The following is a 20,948-nucleotide window of genomic DNA, read 5'->3' as shown; positions in this document are numbered from 1 at the left end:
AGCAACCATCTTTTTTTAAAACAGAAAAGCTTTAAAATTCCCAATTAGGGTATTTACTGATGTATTTTATGTTGCAGAACAAAACATAAAAGTCTCTTCAGCTTCTGTTAACCACAGAACTTATTTCAGGCATCCAACCAAAAACCCATAAAAAAAACACAATTACTCTGAGACGAGAAAAATGGAGCAAAGGTGCTAAAATGCTAACTCATTTTTGGGTTTTCGAACTCATTATTGGGGTTCTCTAAGGGGATCTCCCCCACTAATAGCCTGATATATGAACAAAGCTTTAAAATCATTTTAAATACAATATTTCCCAGCATGGCTTTAATTGTGACTCACCTTTATTCATGTTTCTCATTTCATAATGATTACGTAATCTGTGTCTTTGCACTATATGTGTATTCGCCCAGTGTGTGCACAGGCTGAGTTCTCTCACTTGATGGTTGCTCACATTGACGCAGGAACCAACACAATGTGGCAGCAGATGGGGTAACTCTGAGCTCCGGTTATCACATATGAACAAAGAAGAGAAAAGACTGTACACACACAAAATCACCACACGCAGGCCTCCCGTCTGTTCTTCTTTCTGTTCATATGTGATTCTTCAGATTCTTTGTGGAGGATGATAAATGGAGAAGTCACACATAGCTCTTGCTTACTTGTCTTGAAAGTAATGTTTAGAGAAAGACGCATAATTCCAACCTCGGGGCTGGAAATTTTCACTTTTCAGTAATTGGACTCCCCACACTGAAGCACATCAGCCTTGAGATAAAAGTGAGGAGGAAGAAAAGACCATAAATCTCCCCCAAGAATGGATGTCTTCAATTATTTCTTAGAGAAGTCTGGAATAAGACAGATGTTATTCAAGGAAGACCCTTTTGTGTTTTTTTTTTTTTATGTTGCAGCACCTCAGCAAGGTCGGTACCTATGCTTTTCTGTGGAATTTTTGATGTGAACTAAATCTCAAAGTCGATGGGAAAAAGGTCGTGACTGTAATAGCAGAACAGCTCATGGCTTTGTGTTGTGGTGGATGGGAGATGAAACAGAAAATACACTTTTCCAGGACGACAATGAGGCTTTTATGTCAGACTCGCAGGAACATCAAACGGAGCAATGCCGTTGGAATGTGGAGCTAGATATAAGCTGCGGTGACAAATGTATTCACACATGCAGGAGAGAACAGATGTCAAATGGAGTATATGGAATATACTATGTAATGTTAAACTACAATCTCAGGAAAATAGTATTTATTTAGTTAATACTTACCTAGTATTTACAAAGCATTCATAATGCTTTACAAAATATTCACAAGGCATCAAGCTTACGAATATATTATAATAACAAAGACCCTGAACTGAAATAACGATACATTAGTCAGAATTTTATGCTCTCGTTCACATAATGTGGGATGTTTGTGTGTATGCGACACATTCTCATCCCGAGTCGACACATATTGCCACGCAGTGGACTTCCGCTCTAGATGTCCTTCTGTGTCTGCTATTGACGTTCTGGGACACATGGCAAATGGTGGGATTATGCTGCACGTTATGTTTAGGCAACGAAAGGGGGGGGAGTCCAACAGACCCCAGACTTTTACCCAGGAGCCAAGTGTTCGTTTTCCATATGAATGTAGAGCAAAACCATGATGTTTTTTTCCAAACATAACCATGTGCTTTTGTTGACATCCTGACATTGATGTTAAGAAAAGATCAGATAATCCTTTATTAGTCCCACGGTAGCAAGGTGTGTACAAAATAAACAAGCAAAAAGAACAATATAAATAGTAAAAATAAATAAATAAATAAAAAACAAGACACCAAACTCAACAGTTAAAAAATACTGACACTAATTGTACATGGAAAATAAGTGCACTGTTGACGCAGGAGGATACCTAGAACATATTATACAGAAGTAAAAGTCCACTGACAAAGCGGTGATTGTGACAACTTGGGACCATAAAATGTTGGACCAGGTTAGGTCTGCAGCATAAGTTACCATGGTGACCTGGCCAGGTTATAAGAGATTTAGATAGATAGATAGATAGATAGATATACTTTATTGATCTCAAAACTGAGAGATTTACCTTCGTAATACAAAAAACCTTTACTTTAGACTTAACATACCTTAATAAGCCATTATCTCAATTCATGCTACAGCTCATAGGGCTCTAGGGCTGTTGCACGAACTATAGATTGTACTTCTGCATTTTCGAATGCCCGCCACCACAGAGTATAGAAGCAGACTGAAAGAGTGACCGACCCCTGTCTCTCTCTCTCTCAAACTCAGACTAAATTCACAAATTCACTGTTTAACTTGTAATTGAAGGTTGTTTGTTAAGCGCCAGCCCCCATGTTGTTTCCAGTGTCAAAACGAATGAGCGCACATTACATAATCCACCCAGCGTGAGCATTTTTGGTCCGGCTGACCCTTACCCTACCCTAACCCTGTTTCCAATTTTATTTTAAAAGTCAGCCTCCTCGTGTGTCATTTCTTGTTTTATTTCCTGCCTTTGTCTTTTTCCTGCCTGTTTTCTCTTACATCTTGGTTTTATTAGTTAATTAGTCCCTTGTGTATTTAGTCTGTGTGCTTTCTGCTTTTGGTCGTCAGGTTGTCTGCGTTTGCTGCTTGTGTCCCTTGCTGGTATTCCTGTCTGTGTTCCTCATGCCATGCTGTTTTTTTCCCCCTAGTTTAGTTTTTGCATTTTTCCTTGTACTTGGATTTGTTTCAACAATCTCCTTCTGTTTCTGTTGCTTGTCAGTTTTGTTTTCTGGAATCAGCTTCATGATATTAAAGCTTACCTTTTATTCATTCAACCTGACCGTGTTTTGTCCTGCATTTGGGTCATCTCTGAACTGAAACACAACACTGTAGGGTGGTCTGATCTACAGAAATGCATCTTTATAAGATCATTATATGTTTCGGGTGCTGTTGTCATGTGAGAACATATATCTATAACAAGTCGACTTTTCATGGTTTCAGAAAAAAAGTTCTGTTTTCTGCTTTGTGATACATTTTCAAGCTGATTCAAACAGGTTTTAAGTTGTTTATTAAGCTTATGAAGAAGTATTTTCTTCCTTCAGTTTATCACAAACATTCACATTCAGAATCACCAGATTCAAAGACATATGGTTTTCACTGGACAAGGGTGACAAAATTAACAAGTGGGCTGTCAGAAAATATAAGTGTCGTATTAATTTGCACATTAAGATACTGGCTACAGAACTCTGAATATTTGAATATAAGTATAGAAAATGAGTGGCATTGTGAGTGAAAGGAGGTCATAAAGTGCTAAAAGTCAAAGTAAAATGAAATGGTCACCGAGAAGACTTGTAAAAATAATTCTGTATCAGCTATGTTATGTTACGGGATAATGATACTGAGATAGGATTACATTTTTCTCTAATTTGGCATAAAGACAGCCCTGGTCCCATCGCAAAGCAAGGTTAGTGGATTACGCAGCTATCTTTGGGTTTAACTCAGGTTTTCTGATGTCATGAAGCTGCCTCATTTTTAACTGAGGTGGATCTCCATGGTAACCTGTGCTGCACAGAGCAAGTTAACTTCAGAGGATCAGATTAATGTCAACAGCCTGACTATTCTGTACATCCATCTGGCTTTTCTCACCTCAGAACAACCAACGTCACTGTGGTCTTTTGCCTCTGATATCTGACGACCTGGACACGGTGTGCCTCCAGCCCATTGTAGCAATCCCTTACTGGCTTCCCACACAAGAAGGGCCAATAGACATTTCTCAAGTGCCAGTGGCAGTGACGTGTACATGTCAAATGCAGAAGGAATAACATTAAAAGGATACTTTACCCACAAAATGACTATTTGCATATCACTTACCAAGTGTCTGTTACCTTGAATTCATGAAGAAAACGTCAGATTCTCTTGTCACTTAAGTCTTCTTCATGAATTAAAGGAATCAGGGTAAGCATTTAATAACAGCAAAACTATATCAAAATACCTGTTTACAAACTCTTTAACCATAGCTCCTGCAGTAGAATCTAGGTCTCAGTTATCCAGTCGTATGCTATACATGGACATGTCAGTACAAACAGTCTCATGCATAGATCAGAAGCATGCTTGGGCGTGCTCAGGATGTGCTATTCATAGGTTGAAGAGTTTTATGTGGTAGGGTTTTAGCAAAATTTCGTGTTTAGGAAGTACTGAGCATACGACTGGTTAAATGGGACTTTGACCATACTGCACAAGTTGTGTGAGAGTTTGTAAACGGATGTTTTGACATAGTTTTGCTGTCGTCAAATTACGGACCCCTATCACTTCAATTCAACCAAAATTTTCCCCTACTTTGGATTCTTTGGTCACTGGAGGCGTGCAGAAAAACAAAACTTTCTTCACAATTTCAACAAAGCATGAGATGAGTAACTGATATAAAATTGATCATTTTGTTGGTAAAGTTTTCCTGTAATGATGGCTGCATTCCACTTAGGTGTGTCTAAAGCTTAGGTATTGGTTTAACTGGCACACCTCAGTGTAAGAGAGCATTCATTCATGTTATCATTCAGATGCTGGGTTTTCCTGCTTAATGCTTAGGAATGCTATGCTATTTTTTGAGTATGGAACATCAAAACCAATGGTCTACGGAAAATATATTAATGATTTCCCGTTTGCATCATGCTGATTGATAGAAAAATTGTAATGCTCTTATTGCAATGCAGTATACTACCTGTTCTGCACTGCATGTATTTTTCTCAAATTTTCCCAGTGCTAATGCTTCTGCTTCACTAATACTGAATGATGCAAATTATTTGACAATCCCCAAACCCTTATCCTACAGTGCTCCACTGATGTCATTTCTTTTTAGATTTTTTCGTAAAATTTTTATATGATTGCTCTGTGATATTTGCTCTGCATTGTTTGATACCCTTGATTTTTGTGTATATCAAATTAACCAAAGAAATCAAATTGAATCAGTGAAAGATCCCAAATAAAAGGATTTAATTCACAGCCTTTTCTTTGGCATAATAAAAAAAGCTGGCCTGCAGTTTGTATGGCCTCCATAAAAAATGAATGGGATACAAAGTCCCCCTGCCTGTCTCTTGAGGTTGCGTTTATTAAAATGTTCTGCAAAGTAAGAGGAGGCTGCTACAGGCCTCCAGCTTTCCTTGCTCTGCTCTGGGAGGAAGAGCTCGCTTTCTTCTCCTTCCTAATGAGCTGTTGCTGGAGATGACAGGCAGCTCCTCCACCGGCTCCAATCATTATTCTCTTACACACACCGACTACACTGGCGTGCCCATGTAGCTCATGCATGAGCGCATATGCACACCCGCTCCCTGAGCCCCCTGCTATGAAAGGACAGTAAATAGATACAGTGAATCAAATGAGCGCTGAGCAAACCCACACTGAATTGGCAAAGGGACAATTGTTTGCTGCCGAACAGAGACAAACAGTGTTGATGAACAGAGGGAAGTTGGTATTTGTTTCAACATTTTGCCACTGCGAAATAATAGACCGGAGAAAATAGAGCATTTGCATGAGTTGAGTCATTTGACAATATGTTATTATGGCAGGCAGGTATGATACCCCTCCATATCAGCCAATGAGACACATCTGAGAAAGCAAATTACTTCTCTGATGATCAAATTAGAATTGTGCATAGATGCTGAATAATATATAATAACTCAATAGCTTCAATTTAGAATCATATTCATGAAAAGACTACTTGGATCACAGATGGCGTTGTCATGTGCAGTCATTTCATCTCATTGCTGGTATTTAATCTCACGCTGCTCCATCATGGCGGTTGGCCCATTCACTGTTCATTGTAATTCTTCACCACTGAGATTACAGGCTTCTCAGCAAAATTACCAAGAATGAATTCAGTGTTTTTTTGTGTAACTACGTTATTATTCACAAAATATATCAAGCTCTGGCTTGTTGCATTACATTACACACAGTGACACCTTGTGTATGCATTATGCCATAACTTCAGCAGGGCAGCAGTAAGGATAGCTGTCATTACATAACAGCTCATAAATATATGTATAGTGCTCCTGGTGGATAGTGGCAGACCTGGCATATTCTGTGCACTAGGCAAACTTCGCCTGTTCCCCCACAAGGAACCTGATTTGTCCATTAAAAATATCTTTTCTTATTATTATTTGCCTTTCGAAGAAATTATATGACACAGTAACACTGGAGTTAATTAAAAAAAACAGGAAGTAAAAAAATACAGAAAGCTAAAAATACAACAAAAAATGATAGTAATAATAACTGGTTAATATATGTAAGTTCATATAAAAATGATTAAATAACTTTGATTCCATTAGATATAATTTACTAATAACTTATAAATCTAAGTCAGAGAATTTGACTTTGCCAACAAAGGACACAACAGCTAGTACCATAAACATACGCATACACAAATACAGTCACACACAAACATGTGAGTGTGTGTCCATATGCATGCACAAAGACACAAGGGCATCAGTACTTTTATCTTCGTTATCAAATCTGACGAGAGTCGTAGGAAAAAATGCATGTTGTATATGTCACCCATTTTCCCCATATTTCTTCAAAGTGTGAGCTGAGCTTCTAATACTCATGGTTATTTTTTTCCATTGCATATTTTTCATTTATAAGTTCCTTCCACTGAAAAACTGATCAATCTGTCACTTTTTAACCAGCATACATTTAAAATCTATATTTATTGCAATACTGATTTTGATGCAAACACAATCCATTTTCATGTTGGAACAAGGTCTATGTGTAGGTGATATGAAGCACTATTTAAATAGGCCAAATATTTTCTTTCACTATTAGCGTGATATTAATCAAGCCAAAATTTGCTGTTCAGTGTCAGTGTAATTATATAATTTGCAGTCTGTGAGCATCTTTTCTTCAACAGTACAACCATCTGCAAGAGTAGTGCAGCAGCTGCATCAACTGTATAGTAGTTATAACACGAAGACACAGGTGGCTGATGCATGCCATTCTCCTCTTTGCTACATTTCATTTCATTTTAAAGCCAGACGCTGTTGTGTACATATATGTAGCTCAAAGCTGTTCGGACTATGTGCATTGATTTCACTGCTGCCTTGTGTGGGATGGTTCACGTTTGCCATGCTCCTTGATATTTAATTATTTTCCCCAAAACACCCAGAATCCTGTGAAGCACTATATACATAAATCTACAATATCTTTCTTTCTGTCCCTGTTTCTGTCTTTATTTCTGCATGTCAATCAGTCCACCACTTGGGCCTATAGTTATTTTGTGTTGTTTTGTTGTCATTTTGTGTCTTCTTGTTGTTGTTTAGTGCCTTTTTGTAGTCATTTTGTGTCTCTTTGCAGTTGTTTTGTTTCTCTTTGTAGCAATTTGTATCGCCATGGGGTATTTTTTGTCTTGCTAAGGTAATTTTGTGTCTCCTTGTTGTTGTTATGTGCCTTTTTGTTGTCATTTTGTGTCTTGTTGTTTTGCCTCTCTTTATGTTTATTTTGTGTCTTTTTGTAGTCATTTGGATCTCTTTAGGGCATTATGAAGTAATTTCTTTTCTGTTTTGGTTGTTTTGTATCTCTTTGTTTTCATTTTGTGCCTTTTTGTGGTTGTTTGTCTCTTTGTAGTCATTTGGATCCTTTTGAGGTAATTTGGTGTCTTTTTTTGGTCATTTTGTTTAGCTTTGTAGTCATTTTGTGTCTCCTTGTGTTTTTATTTCTCTTTGCAGTTCATTTGCATCTCTTTCTGGTCTTTTTGTGGTTATTGTGAGTGTCCTCCTGGTTGTTATGTGCTAAATTGAGTGATATTTTGCAAATGAAGGCCAGGAGGGCCCTCTGACACTATGGGTCCCTGAGTCTGTTTGGTAAGACTGGTCAGTAATCCATCCATGCCAGTGTGCATTAAACAAAATGCTTGCTGAATTGTTTACCCCGAACCTTCCAAACATGGGGGAAAAGGCAATGAACAACCTGGTAAGAAATGAGTAGATACTGAATTTCATAAAAAATAAAAAATATAAACTGGGGGGAAAATAGTGTTTATAGCTAATGATAATAATAATTACATCATTATGGTATATGTTATAAAAAATGAAAATTTTAAGCACTTTTTCAAGGCCATTTCCTTTTCGGAGTTACTATTATTTAATTTTATTTGAGTTTATTTAGGTCATTTTATTGCGTTTTTTCTTTTGCTTTTTTGTATCTACTGTATATACCCTCTAGATGGCACTGTTGACTGTCTCGCCTTCCAAGAGACAGAGTGTTTTGCAGCCTACACTCTTTCTGCTTAAATAACTGTTTTTGAGGTGTGTATTAATGTGCACGTTGGCTTATGTCCTATAATTCCTTTATTAGTTATCATCAAATAGAAGTGTAATTAAAAAAAAAAAAGCTGTGTTTTTCCACGTCTTTACTAATCACATACCACTTGAATTTTGTTGGTGTTTTTCCAGTAAAAAATATTAGTATAACAGATAACTGTAGTACGAGGTCGTAATTGTAAGTAAAATGTGGTTCTATGCTAAACTAAAGATGTCTCACAGTCGGTATTCTCAAAGGAGAGTTTACGCATTTTGCGTTTACGTCCGCGCGTCCATCACATGGCATTACGTCCAGTAATGTGCGTACCCCACTAAGCACAACTACTACTACTTCACAGAGTTAAGCGCTGAGTTTGTGAGAGGCAATGTCAAGCGGAGAAGTATTGGTTAGTGAAGCAGACGGGAACGGCGGAATAATGGGTGAGTTTTATCACATTTTTAAACATTTCCTCTTCCGTGTGTAAACTGGAGCCAAGTCTAATATTTTGTACATTTGTGTTTTGTTTGGCGAAACGTAATGCATGGACATGAAGTGGGAACCGAACAGAGTTTAACGTTAGCCTAAGTTAGCCCGAGGTAACTGCTCTCGTGGGGAAATGTCAAACCAAACTTCATGTAAAAATCTGTTGTTTTAGCGTCTCATTGCTGTATCGGGCAGCAATTTAAGGTACACACCGCGCGAATAGTTGTAGTCTTCCGGTAATTTTGTTAAAAATTTAACGGTAACCGGTTAACCTCGTTTAGTCTGGTCGCTACCGCCCACCATGCTGTGTTATGGTGAGGTTATTGTTAACGTTATGGGAATAAACGTGTACGAAAATCATGTCTTAAACTTCATTAGCTGTAACGTTGGGTGTTACTTGGTGTTTTCGACATATGCCGAATCGAAAAGCGTCTCTTAATAATTGCTTGAATGATCTAAAATATGCAAAAACAACGTTTAGCAGTTAAGTTAAACGTGGTAGTTTGGTGTTATCTTCTTGTTGTGAATAGTGTTTGGCTAGGAGCTTTCTAAAGAAGATTTAACTACGTTATTTTAACTACAGTGCAGTAGTAGTGTGGTATTTCCTGTGTTTTTGTCATGACTGACTAGCTACGTAGTCAAGCCTGCTCATTAACGTTACAGGAAAAGTGTTAACTTGCTGCTATTGAAATGAAACCCACCACAAATATCAAAAAGAGTAAGACTGATGATGTTTTTAACAAAAATAGGATTGGACAGTTAGCCGAGAACGTGATGAAAAATCAGCTACATAGGTCGCTGTTATCATCCCAGGTGGTAAAACAGGTCTGTCATACTGAAAACAGGGAAGTTGTCGGCTATGTGATGTCAGGTAACGTGCTAAATCCTCTACATCGACAGTCACAGAAATGATTCTGTAGCGCATGCATGTGGATTTGAATTCATTTTTAATATTGCACAAATTAAAATACTAAAAATGACAAAAATAAATAAATAACACAGCATACAGTGCAGGAAGAGGCAAAAGTGGGCTTACTTGAAGTCTTCACCCAAAAAAGGTTAAAATTTCACAATGGAATTAGAAACACAAATGCAAACACAGAAATATCCATATATATGACAAAAAGTCATTAAAATATGAATTTGTTAAAAAAAAAAAAAGAAACCTATGTAAGCATGTGTGTAGATGTATCTGTGTGGATGAATGTGTGTGTGTGTGCGCAGGTCTTTATGCAGGACATTGGTTTAAAGACAACAATAGCAGTGATCAGCTACATGTCACTGAGAGATACAATAGATATACACAGATACATAGAGAATACAACACAGTTAAATGGTCCCCTTTTAAAGAGGAACGGTTTTTCGCCAAGTTTCGGTGATGCGTGCCTGGTGTTTTATGTGTGGTCATCATAAAGCCTCACATCCATACTGTAGTTAACCTTGCCATCCACAATTAAAGAGGATGTACAAATGCATGCAGTGATAAAGCATCGAAAGCTATCATGGGAATATAATTGGTTGTATCTTGCAGTCGAAGCCAAGTGGCATATTGTCTGTGCTGTTTGCATAGTGGCAATGACATAGCACAGATGGGCAGGTCAGGCATTCAGCCAGACTGAGTGTGTCAGATGGCGTCTGGTCAAATACCAGGGGGAAGTCTGTGATGATGACTGGGCTCAGTGTGAGTGTGCTCTCAGTTTGTTAAGGTGTCAGTGTAATAGCGTGTAGCCTAATTATTTCAAAGGGCATCACTGAAGAGTAGATTATTATTATACTTGCTCTGTATGCAGTTAGAGGGTTGTACATGGCCTATTTAAAGTTTTTAAGTTTCCAATCACCTCACAGGTTTAAATTTAATTGTGCTTTTCTTTACAGCAGGGACACTTAACTTGCTTCGCATAGGGGCCAGTTTTGCAAAATGACAAGAGACGAAGGGGCAATCGCAGCAGACCCATATTTTTCTCAGATTTTAGGACATTTCTAGGATTTTAGGATGTTTCAACGACATTTCTGGGATTGGTTTTAGGCTGTTTCTTGAATTTTAGGATGTTTCTTGGATGTTAGGACGTTTCTTGGATTTTTTTAATGAACAAGCTCTATTTTGATGCTGTTTTATGCACTCTCCTTATGTATACTAAAAGCACAAAAACAATTACCACTGTGAATAACTGTATTTTTATTTTGTGAATTAGAAAATGGTTGGGGGCCACCAAGCACCCTATTGGTGGCCAGATTTGGCCCACGGGCCGTAAGTTGAGTATCACTGCTTTACATTGATGTTAAAAGGACATGCACAGAGTAGCAAAGACAAAGTGTCACATCTGTTTTGGACATGTGTTTGTTAGGCTTGTGGTCTTGCTTTGACTAAATTTACTTACCTTTCTAGAATATAGATGTCATTTTCAGTTTCGCAGTGTTTGCTCACTTCCAAATAGAGAATACATTATTGTTCAGATTCAGGTGCATGCCTTTAGACCTGATTTTATACCACTGTTGTGGCAGAGATTAGATTTTGAAAAGCACAAAATGAGACAAGAATCAGATATATTTGGGAATGGCATCGTGTGGCAATTTGTAGAAATTCATTATATATCAATAGTTAAATAATTTTATTGACTTAAACTGACAAAATTAGTATTTTTGGGATCATTTGTTACATACTGTATTATTCACTTTGTATAATGTTGTGTGATGTTAACAGTTACCTCCATACAATGCAAGATCATCAGACACTATGTGTATATCATAGAAAAATACACTTACTCTGGTGGTATAATGACAACATAACTGAATGCATGCAGTCATCAGTTTAAGGCAATGCTCCAGAGTGGGCCCAACAGCACTGTAGTGTGGGAGTTCTTGAGAAACATCTGTTCATGTGACAAGTGCACTGCACATGTGAAGGGAGAATGCATATTGCATTAAGGGTGCAATGCTACTGAGTTACCATGAAGCAGCACCGTAACAACATGTGATTGAAAGGCGGACACCACGCAGGACAAAAACGCGCCATAGTTATTTTTACGTAACATTTTCAAACGAAATTTTAAAAAATCATCCTACTTTAGCATGCTAAGATGATGCTCTCCCTGATACCGTTCTGGAAATAGTCATAACAAAGGCAAATTTGACCTGTTTCTACTAAATTGCATAATTAACCCTTTTGCTGCTTTCAGACGCCTTTTACAAGTATAAAATCGTTGAACCCTGAGCAAATTGGTTTGATTTCTTTTAAATACATGAGAAAAAAGACAATGAGCAACTTAACAAGAAATGTTCACAAATTACAAGAAATTAGTAAATTTCAAAAGTAAATTTTTAAAAAGCTACAGAACAAATTCATATCATAATTAGATATGATAGATATAGATATAATTAGATATTTAAAATTATTTAGATTGAATTATTATCATTTTGTTAGTTTTCGTGTTTTTTGTGTGTGCAAATTTTCAGTTGATTTTCTTGTACTTTTTTTTTTTTTACTAATTTCAGTCAGTCACTCAACAGTTATTTCTTCGAATGTTCCTCATTGCTTTCTTCCCATGTTTTTGAAAAAAAACTCTAGCCAGTTTGTCCAAGTTTCAAAGAGTTAAAGCCTCATCTTATCGACCTGTGATATCGGCAGAAATGTTCATTTCAGGCCGATATTACATTTTAAAGCTGCGAAAACCAATGATGTGCTGATAGTATCATGCATCCCTAATAACTAGCTTTGTCCAAGGCCACACTTACTGTGCTTGCCATACAGTGCTGATAATTGGCCACAACTAGTACTACTAGTTCAACTACCAGAAAGGTAGCATTCATCACTTAAGCAACAACTGCGTAGGAGTGTTATTCTTCCAGTATAACATTATGGCATAAGCCAACAGTTTAACTCTGTGCCTGCTGATGAAATGTTGCCTCTGTCAGTGTAACATAAGTGGCATGTTTTTTTATATGGCATGCTGGAGTGATATGCTATCGCTGTAGTGGCATATGTCAGTAGAAATGTCTTTCCCAGGCAGGGGTGTTAGCTGCCAACAAAACCCAGCAAATAATGTTTCCATGATGTGCCATATACCAGTTGAACAGCAGTGACATACCACCATGAATGAATGTATCACCATATGACAATTAAAGGAGCTGTAGCCTATGTCAATAAAGAGGGAAGACTTTTGCCAACCCGGAAGTTAACATCGCCCTGGTTCACGCAACAAAAGCCAAGCCAATCCTCCCACTGGATTTGGGGTTATTGCAAAAAATAGGCTTTGTGGCAAACAAACATTTCTGATACGTACACATTTTGTTCTGCAGGACAATCTTCACAATTAAACACAATTTTTGGGATTTTTGAGGTGCAATTGCCAGAAGTAAAAAGTTAACGTCGGGCTATAAACAAACCACACCAAGATTGCATAACTTCAACGTCAACACCACAACAAGGCTGTAAAGCCGTTTTCGGCACAGTTCCACTCGATGACGCTCTGTAGTGTCATTAAGCCACATGTTAGCAACCACCTTTTTTAAGACACCTAATAGCTTCAAGATTAAATAGTGGGGTCTTTATAGATGTATGTTATGTGGTAGAACAAAACGTGAATGTCTCTTAAGCTTGTGTTAACCATAGATTTTATTTCAGGCATTTAACCAAAAACCCATTCAAAAGAAACTTTTGAGTATGAGATGAAGGAACTGGAAGCGCCACAATGCTAAGTCATTGTCAGTCATTTTTGCAGTGCTTTTAAAGTATCTGTATGTGATTGGTATCTGAGTGACTTGTCATGTTAAAGTTCCATAGACCAGTAAAATGACAGTAACATAGCAATAGCCAACAGTGACACACGACCATGATCATATCAAGATGTAAAAATATTAACTTAAATTGCTGTAGACAATTTATAGGAAATTGCTCTCCGTCTCTGCAATTCAGTTTATTTCCATGTGAGGCCAAAAGTCTTCTTTGGGACCTTTTTCAATGCAGTGTGAATGCCAAGTCGTATCAACAGACATGTTTGAAAAGTTATTATTTGGTATGATGCACAAAATGTCTGGGCTCTTCTAAGGTCGTGGGAAGGGGTTTGTTGGAACCATTCGTATTCTCCCTGCAGTTGAATTTCAGTGCTCAGAGCCCTGCCTCTGCACTAGCTGGACCTCCTCGTAACCCCAGCTTCCTGGAGCCTCACTGCGTTGTTTCCGGTGCTGTTGAGCAGCAAAATGCACTGTGCATTTTTCTGCCAGTTACTGTAGTATTGCTTTCTTGCAGTGATTTCATTTGTCTTGACACTCGGTTAGAGCTTAAGCTGAAGACACAGATGTTGGTGTCTCCTTTAGAAAATCTGTTTAATTGCTCCACCTTTGAAAATAGTATCTTAGCTGTTCAATGACTGCTACTGTACATACTTTTCACCTATATACATATAGTATTCCTGAAATTACTGCAAAGAAGTTACCTCAATTCTTATCTCTGTGATGACAGTAAATAGAAATACGATGACATTGCTGTGTTTTGCTGTAAGTTGATGCACAAACATCCCCAAATTCAATATGTTATTTTCTAAAGTAATTTGTGTGCATATGTGGTTACAGCTTGGCCGAGAAATTGTGACCTAGCTCAGCATTCGTGACACCTCTGCTGTAGATAATAGCACCTTACCAACAAAGCATCAGAATATAGAAGCACAGTTTCTGCTGGTGCTTTTTGTGTAACATATGTCAGTGCTCAAAATACTTTTTCTTTGTAAAATGCAATAGGCCAGGGGTTTTGACTTATATGTCTTGTCTCTAGCTCTGTAGTTTGTGTTTATCCTCTTACATGAGAGATGAGGTTATGTTTGCAGCTGTATTCACATTGTTTCAGGCTGAACGTTTGACTGCTCTGCTGTTTGTCAAACTGACTCCAGCACAGGAAGCAGCAGGCAGAGGGTTCAGGGATGTAAGCCAGTAAGCCTGTCAGAAATGTGTGTGTATGTAGTTGCAATGAGACCAGTGTGACAAGTAGAGGATGCATTGTCTTGAGCGCTCACATTAACTGGTTACAGCTCCTAAACACACAGGAAATAACTGCTTGATGATACTGTTCAGTTGCTCTACTGTAGGTCTGACATTGTTGACCAATGATAAGGGTCCTGCAGATCCTCAAAAAGTCTTAAAAGGCATTGAATTTATTAATCTAAAATTAGGGCCGTAATGTGTATTAAAAAGTCTTCAATCAATCTTTTAAAAGTCATAAAGATATGTTTTCATTAATAATTTTCTCTGACATTGCATAGTGAAATCTCAAAATAACTGGTAATAAGTATTTTATAAAGAAAATTCTGAATGTAGTATTGGGCAGATCAGGATATCCTATCAGGATAGGATTAAAGCTTGGTTTGCCTTTTTTCAAGGCAAACCAAGCTTAATAATATAATATGTTCATTGTTTTCCAGGTTTTCCACTCTAGGAAATTTGAAAAATGTTCAGCTTGTGACGTAGATCATATAACTTTTTAACTTGACCAAAAAGGAATGTTTTATGTTGAAGTAAACATTTGGAAAAAATTACACCTAATAAGTTATTGATGTCGGTAATGTTTTTCCCCTCAGTTTTGGTTGTTGTAAAATTGGTCTTAAATTTTACTTTGAATAGCAATAAAAAGTCTTAAAAAGTCTTAAATCCAACTCACCTTAAACTGTAGGAACCCTTCTGTAGAAATGTGACAGTTTCAATCAGTCATTGCCTCTTTCTAACGTCAGATGTTTTTAGAAACGTACTTTAGTGTACTGTTTAGCTGTTCAAGGAGGAAATGTATGACTCAGCTACCATGCTAAAAAAAAGTCAAGCCAAAATGAAGTGAGCAATGAGCTGAATTGATAGTTTCTGTCTTTATCTATAGTGGTCAAATTGTTTATTAGTCTACCAGGGGAAAGCAATTGTGCCAGCAGATGAGCAGAGCTGCGAGAGAATTGCTGTGTCTTACTAATGTCTTACTAATGTCTTTCTCTGGTTCTCTTTTCTCTGGTGTTGTTCCTGCCTCATGGATGCGCCTGCTTTGACCGCTGCCTCGTTTCCCCATCAATTTCACCTTGACAACCTGTCTGCTCTCCAAACCAGCTGTAAGTGCTCTGTCTTTTTCTCATCAGCCTGCAGGGCCTCTGGGCTATGTGGAATGTACACAGTAAATATTGCTTATATAGAATTCACTGTTTGCTAAATTCCTATAAATGCAGTTTTCCTTTTGGTTTTCTTGCATATTTTTTAGAATTGAGTCATTTGCATGTAGGCTCACCAACAGCTCGAATAAATTAGCTGATTTTAGTTGTGCTTTGTTTGAAATAATCATTAAAAATAATTCACTTTTAAGCTTTTAGATTTATTAAAAGGTGTTAAATATAGGTTGCATTTTTTTCATTAGGTAATGTAAAAACACTCCATAACAGCCTCCTCTTACTCAGCACCACTCACATTACCCATTAATAGAAGTTTATTGATAGTATGATTACTTTTGTGATCTTCAGGATGCACATTTTTATAAATTGTGTGTGAAAGTTCACTCTTAACCTTGGAAGCAGTACTTTGACAAAAAAAAATCCTAATTTAAAGGCTTTCAACCTTCGTGGATGTCACTCAGCAACTGAACAAACTCCATCCTCAGGAAAACAATAAGTAAAATGTCATGCTTAAAGACTTTGTTAGACCTCTTCTAGAGAATAACTGGCCTTTTTTGCACTGTACATCCACTCAAAGTAAGACAAGCTATATCTTTACTTAAAGGTTCTCTACTGTATGTGACATTCAGAGCATTAATATAGCAGATTTCATGTTATTTTTATCCCAACACAGCAGTTTGAGTGGTGGCGTGGATTATTGAGTTGATCCGTTTCGAGCTGATGAGATTGATGGATGAGAGGAGAAGCAGAGTGCAGAGTGACCCAGCGCAACGAAAGTTCCACTTTTACTCGTCTGTGACAACAGTATGTTAGCCACTCCGAGAGTGTGGTGCAGTGAATAACCTCACCTATTTAAATAGTGCTAGAAGATGTATTTGTGATGGCAGATGTTTAAATTGTGGCGGACAGCCACAAATAAACAAATGTAGGGGAAACCGTGGGGGCAAACCACTACTGGTTATATTAAGATACTGTGGAGTATCTTTACATTGAAAATAGTGAGCAAAGAATCCTGAGCAGAGAATAAAGTTAAGCTACCTCTGTGTGCATTTTAATTGAGCTTCTCTGTGCAAGGTGTTTTACACTTATTTATTTAGGGAGACCCGCCACAATCAAAACTTCTGCCGCCATGAATTGATTTTCTATATTTGGAATACAGTTTGGCTATCCATGACACCACACTTTCACTCAGGGGCAGTGAAATTAATCATTTATTGCGCTGGGTCTAAAAGTTTGTATTCACCACCTGTGCAGCAGCTGCTCCTCTCATCCATTGCTTTGATCACTTCTGACCGGACTGATAGATCAGTTATCCACCCTGCAACTCAAACTCCATGAAGTGCTGCTGAGGTGAAGAAGAACTAATGAAGAGTTTCACCGACGTTGCATTTACGGACCCACAAACGCATCTGAATTTAGAGAGGGAACACAGAGTGCTGTTGTTAGCACTGTTTATGAAGTTAGTACCGTTAGCTGCCATCTCAGCCATCTTTATGTTGAGAACTGTATCCAGACAACTCATACGCTCTGATTTTCACAAAAAGCCTTCTTTAACTATGTGTAACTAACAGAAATCACTTGTTAATTTGGAGGTAACAATGTTGTTTTTGTGGCACCACAGTAATATCAAATGCTATCAACATTTCTTTCTGAAATCTGAGAGCAAATGATACAGTCTACCACAATGTGTTCATTTTCCTGTACAGTCTTGTGGCCAGTGGAGAAAATTATCAACTCTGTTTATTTTTGGTCCACAGCAACAGAAGAACCTGGAGGGCTACGTGGGTTTTGCAAATCTTCCCAACCAAGTTTACAGAAAATCTGTGAAGAGAGGTTTCGAGTTCACGCTTATGGTTGTGGGTGAGTAATTCTCTTGTAGCACCTTTTTCTCTCCTTGTTTCCACCCAGTCTTTGACACAATCGCACATTCATCAGAGGATAGCAAAGACTGAGAGGGTTGTGATTTCTCAATCTGTTTCCTCTTTCACGGTTGAAGATCTTAAAGATGTTGAAACATCCACATACAGTAAATCTGTGTCTGTGTTAAAACTTATAGCTCCTACTGTACATGTTCGTGTATGGAGCAGTATTGAGTTTCACAGAAACGTCACAGCTGAAAGCATTAGCAGCTGGCTGCCCAAATGCATTAGAAATGGTTTAAGTTGAGAAGGATAAGTTGCACGTAAAACAAAAGCCTGGGAAAGCATATTTAAAACATTGTTTGCTATTCAGCAGTACAGGCAGCCCTCCACTGCTGCGTGTGTTTGTGCATGTGTGTGTGTGGCTTGGATTGTGTGGTGGGAGGAGGTTTCCTGTCATTCCATTCATGCAGCCAAAGTTAAAGCCGGAGCAGCTGATTTGAAGGGAGACGCACCCATAAAACCTTTCCTTTCATGGCTGCACGTTGTGCAGAGGTACCTGAGCAGGAAGCCGCTGTGAATGCCTGCATGATGTCACATCCTGTCCCCTGCATTCATGGCTTTCAGTACCTGCCTCCAGGGCTAAAGAGCCCATCTCCATGGCAATCAGATGAACCTCCTCCCTTCTGGCTTCGTTCATGAAGTCCTGGAGTTTCCCCCTGCTGTGCACTCTCAGGAAAGAGGCTGTTATGTGGTAATTTTGTGTGCAGCGTATAATCAGAATAGCCGGGTAATTGGCAAAAGTCAAGTGCTTGTCATGCTGGAGTAGATAGGACGCTAGATAGTGTATGCTTTTCCTTAATTTTTTGGGGTTAATGGTATTGTTAAAAACACATTTACCAACTGGGGACCCAACAGGTGTTGAATTTATGGGACTTTATGGAATTTATAGACACATATTTCAGAGTGAGACAGTTGTGAAGTTACAAACAAGTTACTTTTTTGCTGTATTTAAATGCTTACTGCATCAGACATTACAGCATTAAAAGGACATTTAATAGGGTGGAAACCAGGCGGCTCACACCCTCCGGAAAGTATGAACACACCAAGAATTAATGCATTTATTTTTATGTCTGTATTATAGGCGTATCCCACTTACAAAAGTAGCACACACCCGTTGCCCACCCAGCACATTACATAAATTACAAGGCAAAGGGTCCAACAGAGAGAGTCTGTAAATGGGTACACACTGAAATACACAAATTATACAGATGCACACATACAACCACAAAAATACTAATAACTTACAGCTTGGATCCAGTCACATAATGTAATTTGCAAGGAAAGGCTGACTGACCCTGAAACAATAGTATAAACAGCAAAACTATAGCGAAATATGTGTTTACAAACTCTCACACAACTCGTACAGTGTATTCCAAGCCACTTGTGTGCTTAGTGCTGCCAAAACACGTTGCATTACTTTCCCTTCAGTCCCTCCTGACCAGGAATAAAAATAAAACTTATCAATACTTTCACTTTTAGTCCCGGCCATATGAAAGGTAGAAACATACCCACTCAAGATAAAATCAAAAAAATAATGTGTCCACGTGATGTCTCCACATGGATTAAATGTTGATGAGATTTTGCACACGTCAGATGTAGAGCTGAAACTATTAAAAGATCAGTTGATTAAGAAAATTAATTTGCAACTATAATCAGTCATTTGTCATTAGTCAAGCTGGAATGCATAATGATTGCAGGTTCTAGTTTTTTTAATGTGAGTATTTTTATGCTTTTCTTTTTCAAAGTGTATGATAGTGAACATAATGTATTTTGGGTTTTGACTTTTGGTCAGATTTAATATTTGAGGATTTGAAGTTACCGAACGACTCTGGCAAAATATATAAGTGGGATTTTTAAATATTCTGATTTTTGGTAGAATAAACTACGAACTGAAAAAATGATTAGCAGAATAATTGATAACCGCTATTTAAAGCCCAAGTCAAAAAGTAACAGAAACAATGCACACTTCTTACAATGGCACCATAAAAAAAATCCTCTCCTGGGTAGAATATATGCTGTACAGCCTTTTAGAAAACTATGTTGTTTAATAATATTAACATTCATAAACTTTTAACTGTGATTTGTCAAATAATCTTTGCAAATTCTCAATTGGCAGTCCTGGCATTTAAGAATAGAGTTTTGAAGAAGATGGCTGTTAACCCTTGAGTAAAGTGATTAGGATGTCTTTTCTGAAAATATTGAGATAAATGAGCTTAAGTTGCACAGATAATAAGAGTTCCAGAAAACATTTTTTGGGAGAGAATTGCAGTGGGAGTCAAATGTGTGAGCCATTTCAGTCCTATTTATAATCCAGTAGATTTCTTAAATGTACATGTAATGGGGGGATAGCTATTGTCAGCTGACAAGTGAAAGTGGGCCAGAGCCATTTGTTGGTCAAAGTCAATATTTGGCTGTGATTTGCACATTGGCAGGAACTGACCTTGATGTTGGCCACTGCCACCGGAGCTCATTGTGTTTGGTCGTGGTTGACAGAGAGTTGAATGAGCTCTGTTGTATCCCTTTTTAGAAAGAATGCCCTCACGCAAACAAGAGGGGCTTTTAGGAGAAGGAGTCGAAATCTGACACAGGCAGAGGGAAATTGATGGCTTTGCCAACAGATATGTGCAGCACTTTTTTCATGCTCCAGACTTGTTAAACTTTTACTGTCTCCTGCTCCTTTTGAAGGGAAAGTCCCATTCATAAACATAGAGCGGTGCAGAGATGATGACTGCTTTCGAAAGATTATGTTGAACTTGCAGAAATTCCCTTTCACAAACGAACCGAGCACTTCTCATTTCACCTGCACATTATTAGCCCAGTGACTTGCACGCCCTATCAGATGAATTAACCTAACACGGGCTCTCTCTCAAAAGCCAAACTTTTCCTGCTTCCCCTCCACCAGCCTCTTGTATGCAGTGGTTACTGCCTTTGAATAAACCCCTCTGGTTTACACAGCTGCTGGAAATTTCCTTTAAAGGAAGTGTGTTGGCTGCAGAGCAGGCCTAGCAGCAAGTCAGTGGGCTTGGGCTTGGCGGGCTGGCTCAGTGTGAGTGGTCTTTCTCTGCATTTGGGATGCCCGGCTGTAATGACAATGAGTGGCTTTTTTGTTCATCCTTGTACATTAGAGACGAAGCATAATTAAGTCCCA

At 38.1% G+C, this 20,948-nt stretch overlaps 1 protein-coding gene across 1 annotated transcript in view; it reads left to right on the top strand.

Annotated features, from left to right (window-relative positions):
* Window positions 1-17,616: 17,616 nt before the first annotated feature.
* septin7a (septin 7a) overlaps window positions 17,617-20,948 on the top strand; it is a 33,507-nt gene continuing 30,175 nt past the window's right edge. The window contains exon 1 of the mRNA XM_042506017.2: window positions 17,617-17,738. Within this exon, the coding sequence (XP_042361951.2) occupies window positions 17,729-17,738 (10 nt within the window). The 5' untranslated portion in view covers window positions 17,617-17,728. The remainder of the gene's footprint in view (window positions 17,739-20,948) is intronic.

This window comes from Plectropomus leopardus, chromosome 17, assembly GCF_026936395.1.
Source record: "Plectropomus leopardus strain MGB_pleo_1.0 chromosome 17, ASM2693639v1, whole genome shotgun sequence".
Classification (NCBI taxonomy): domain Eukaryota; kingdom Metazoa; phylum Chordata; class Actinopteri; order Perciformes; family Serranidae; genus Plectropomus; species Plectropomus leopardus.
Note: the sequence above shows the minus strand (reverse complement) of the source record. Positions and strands in the feature narration are given on the sequence as shown.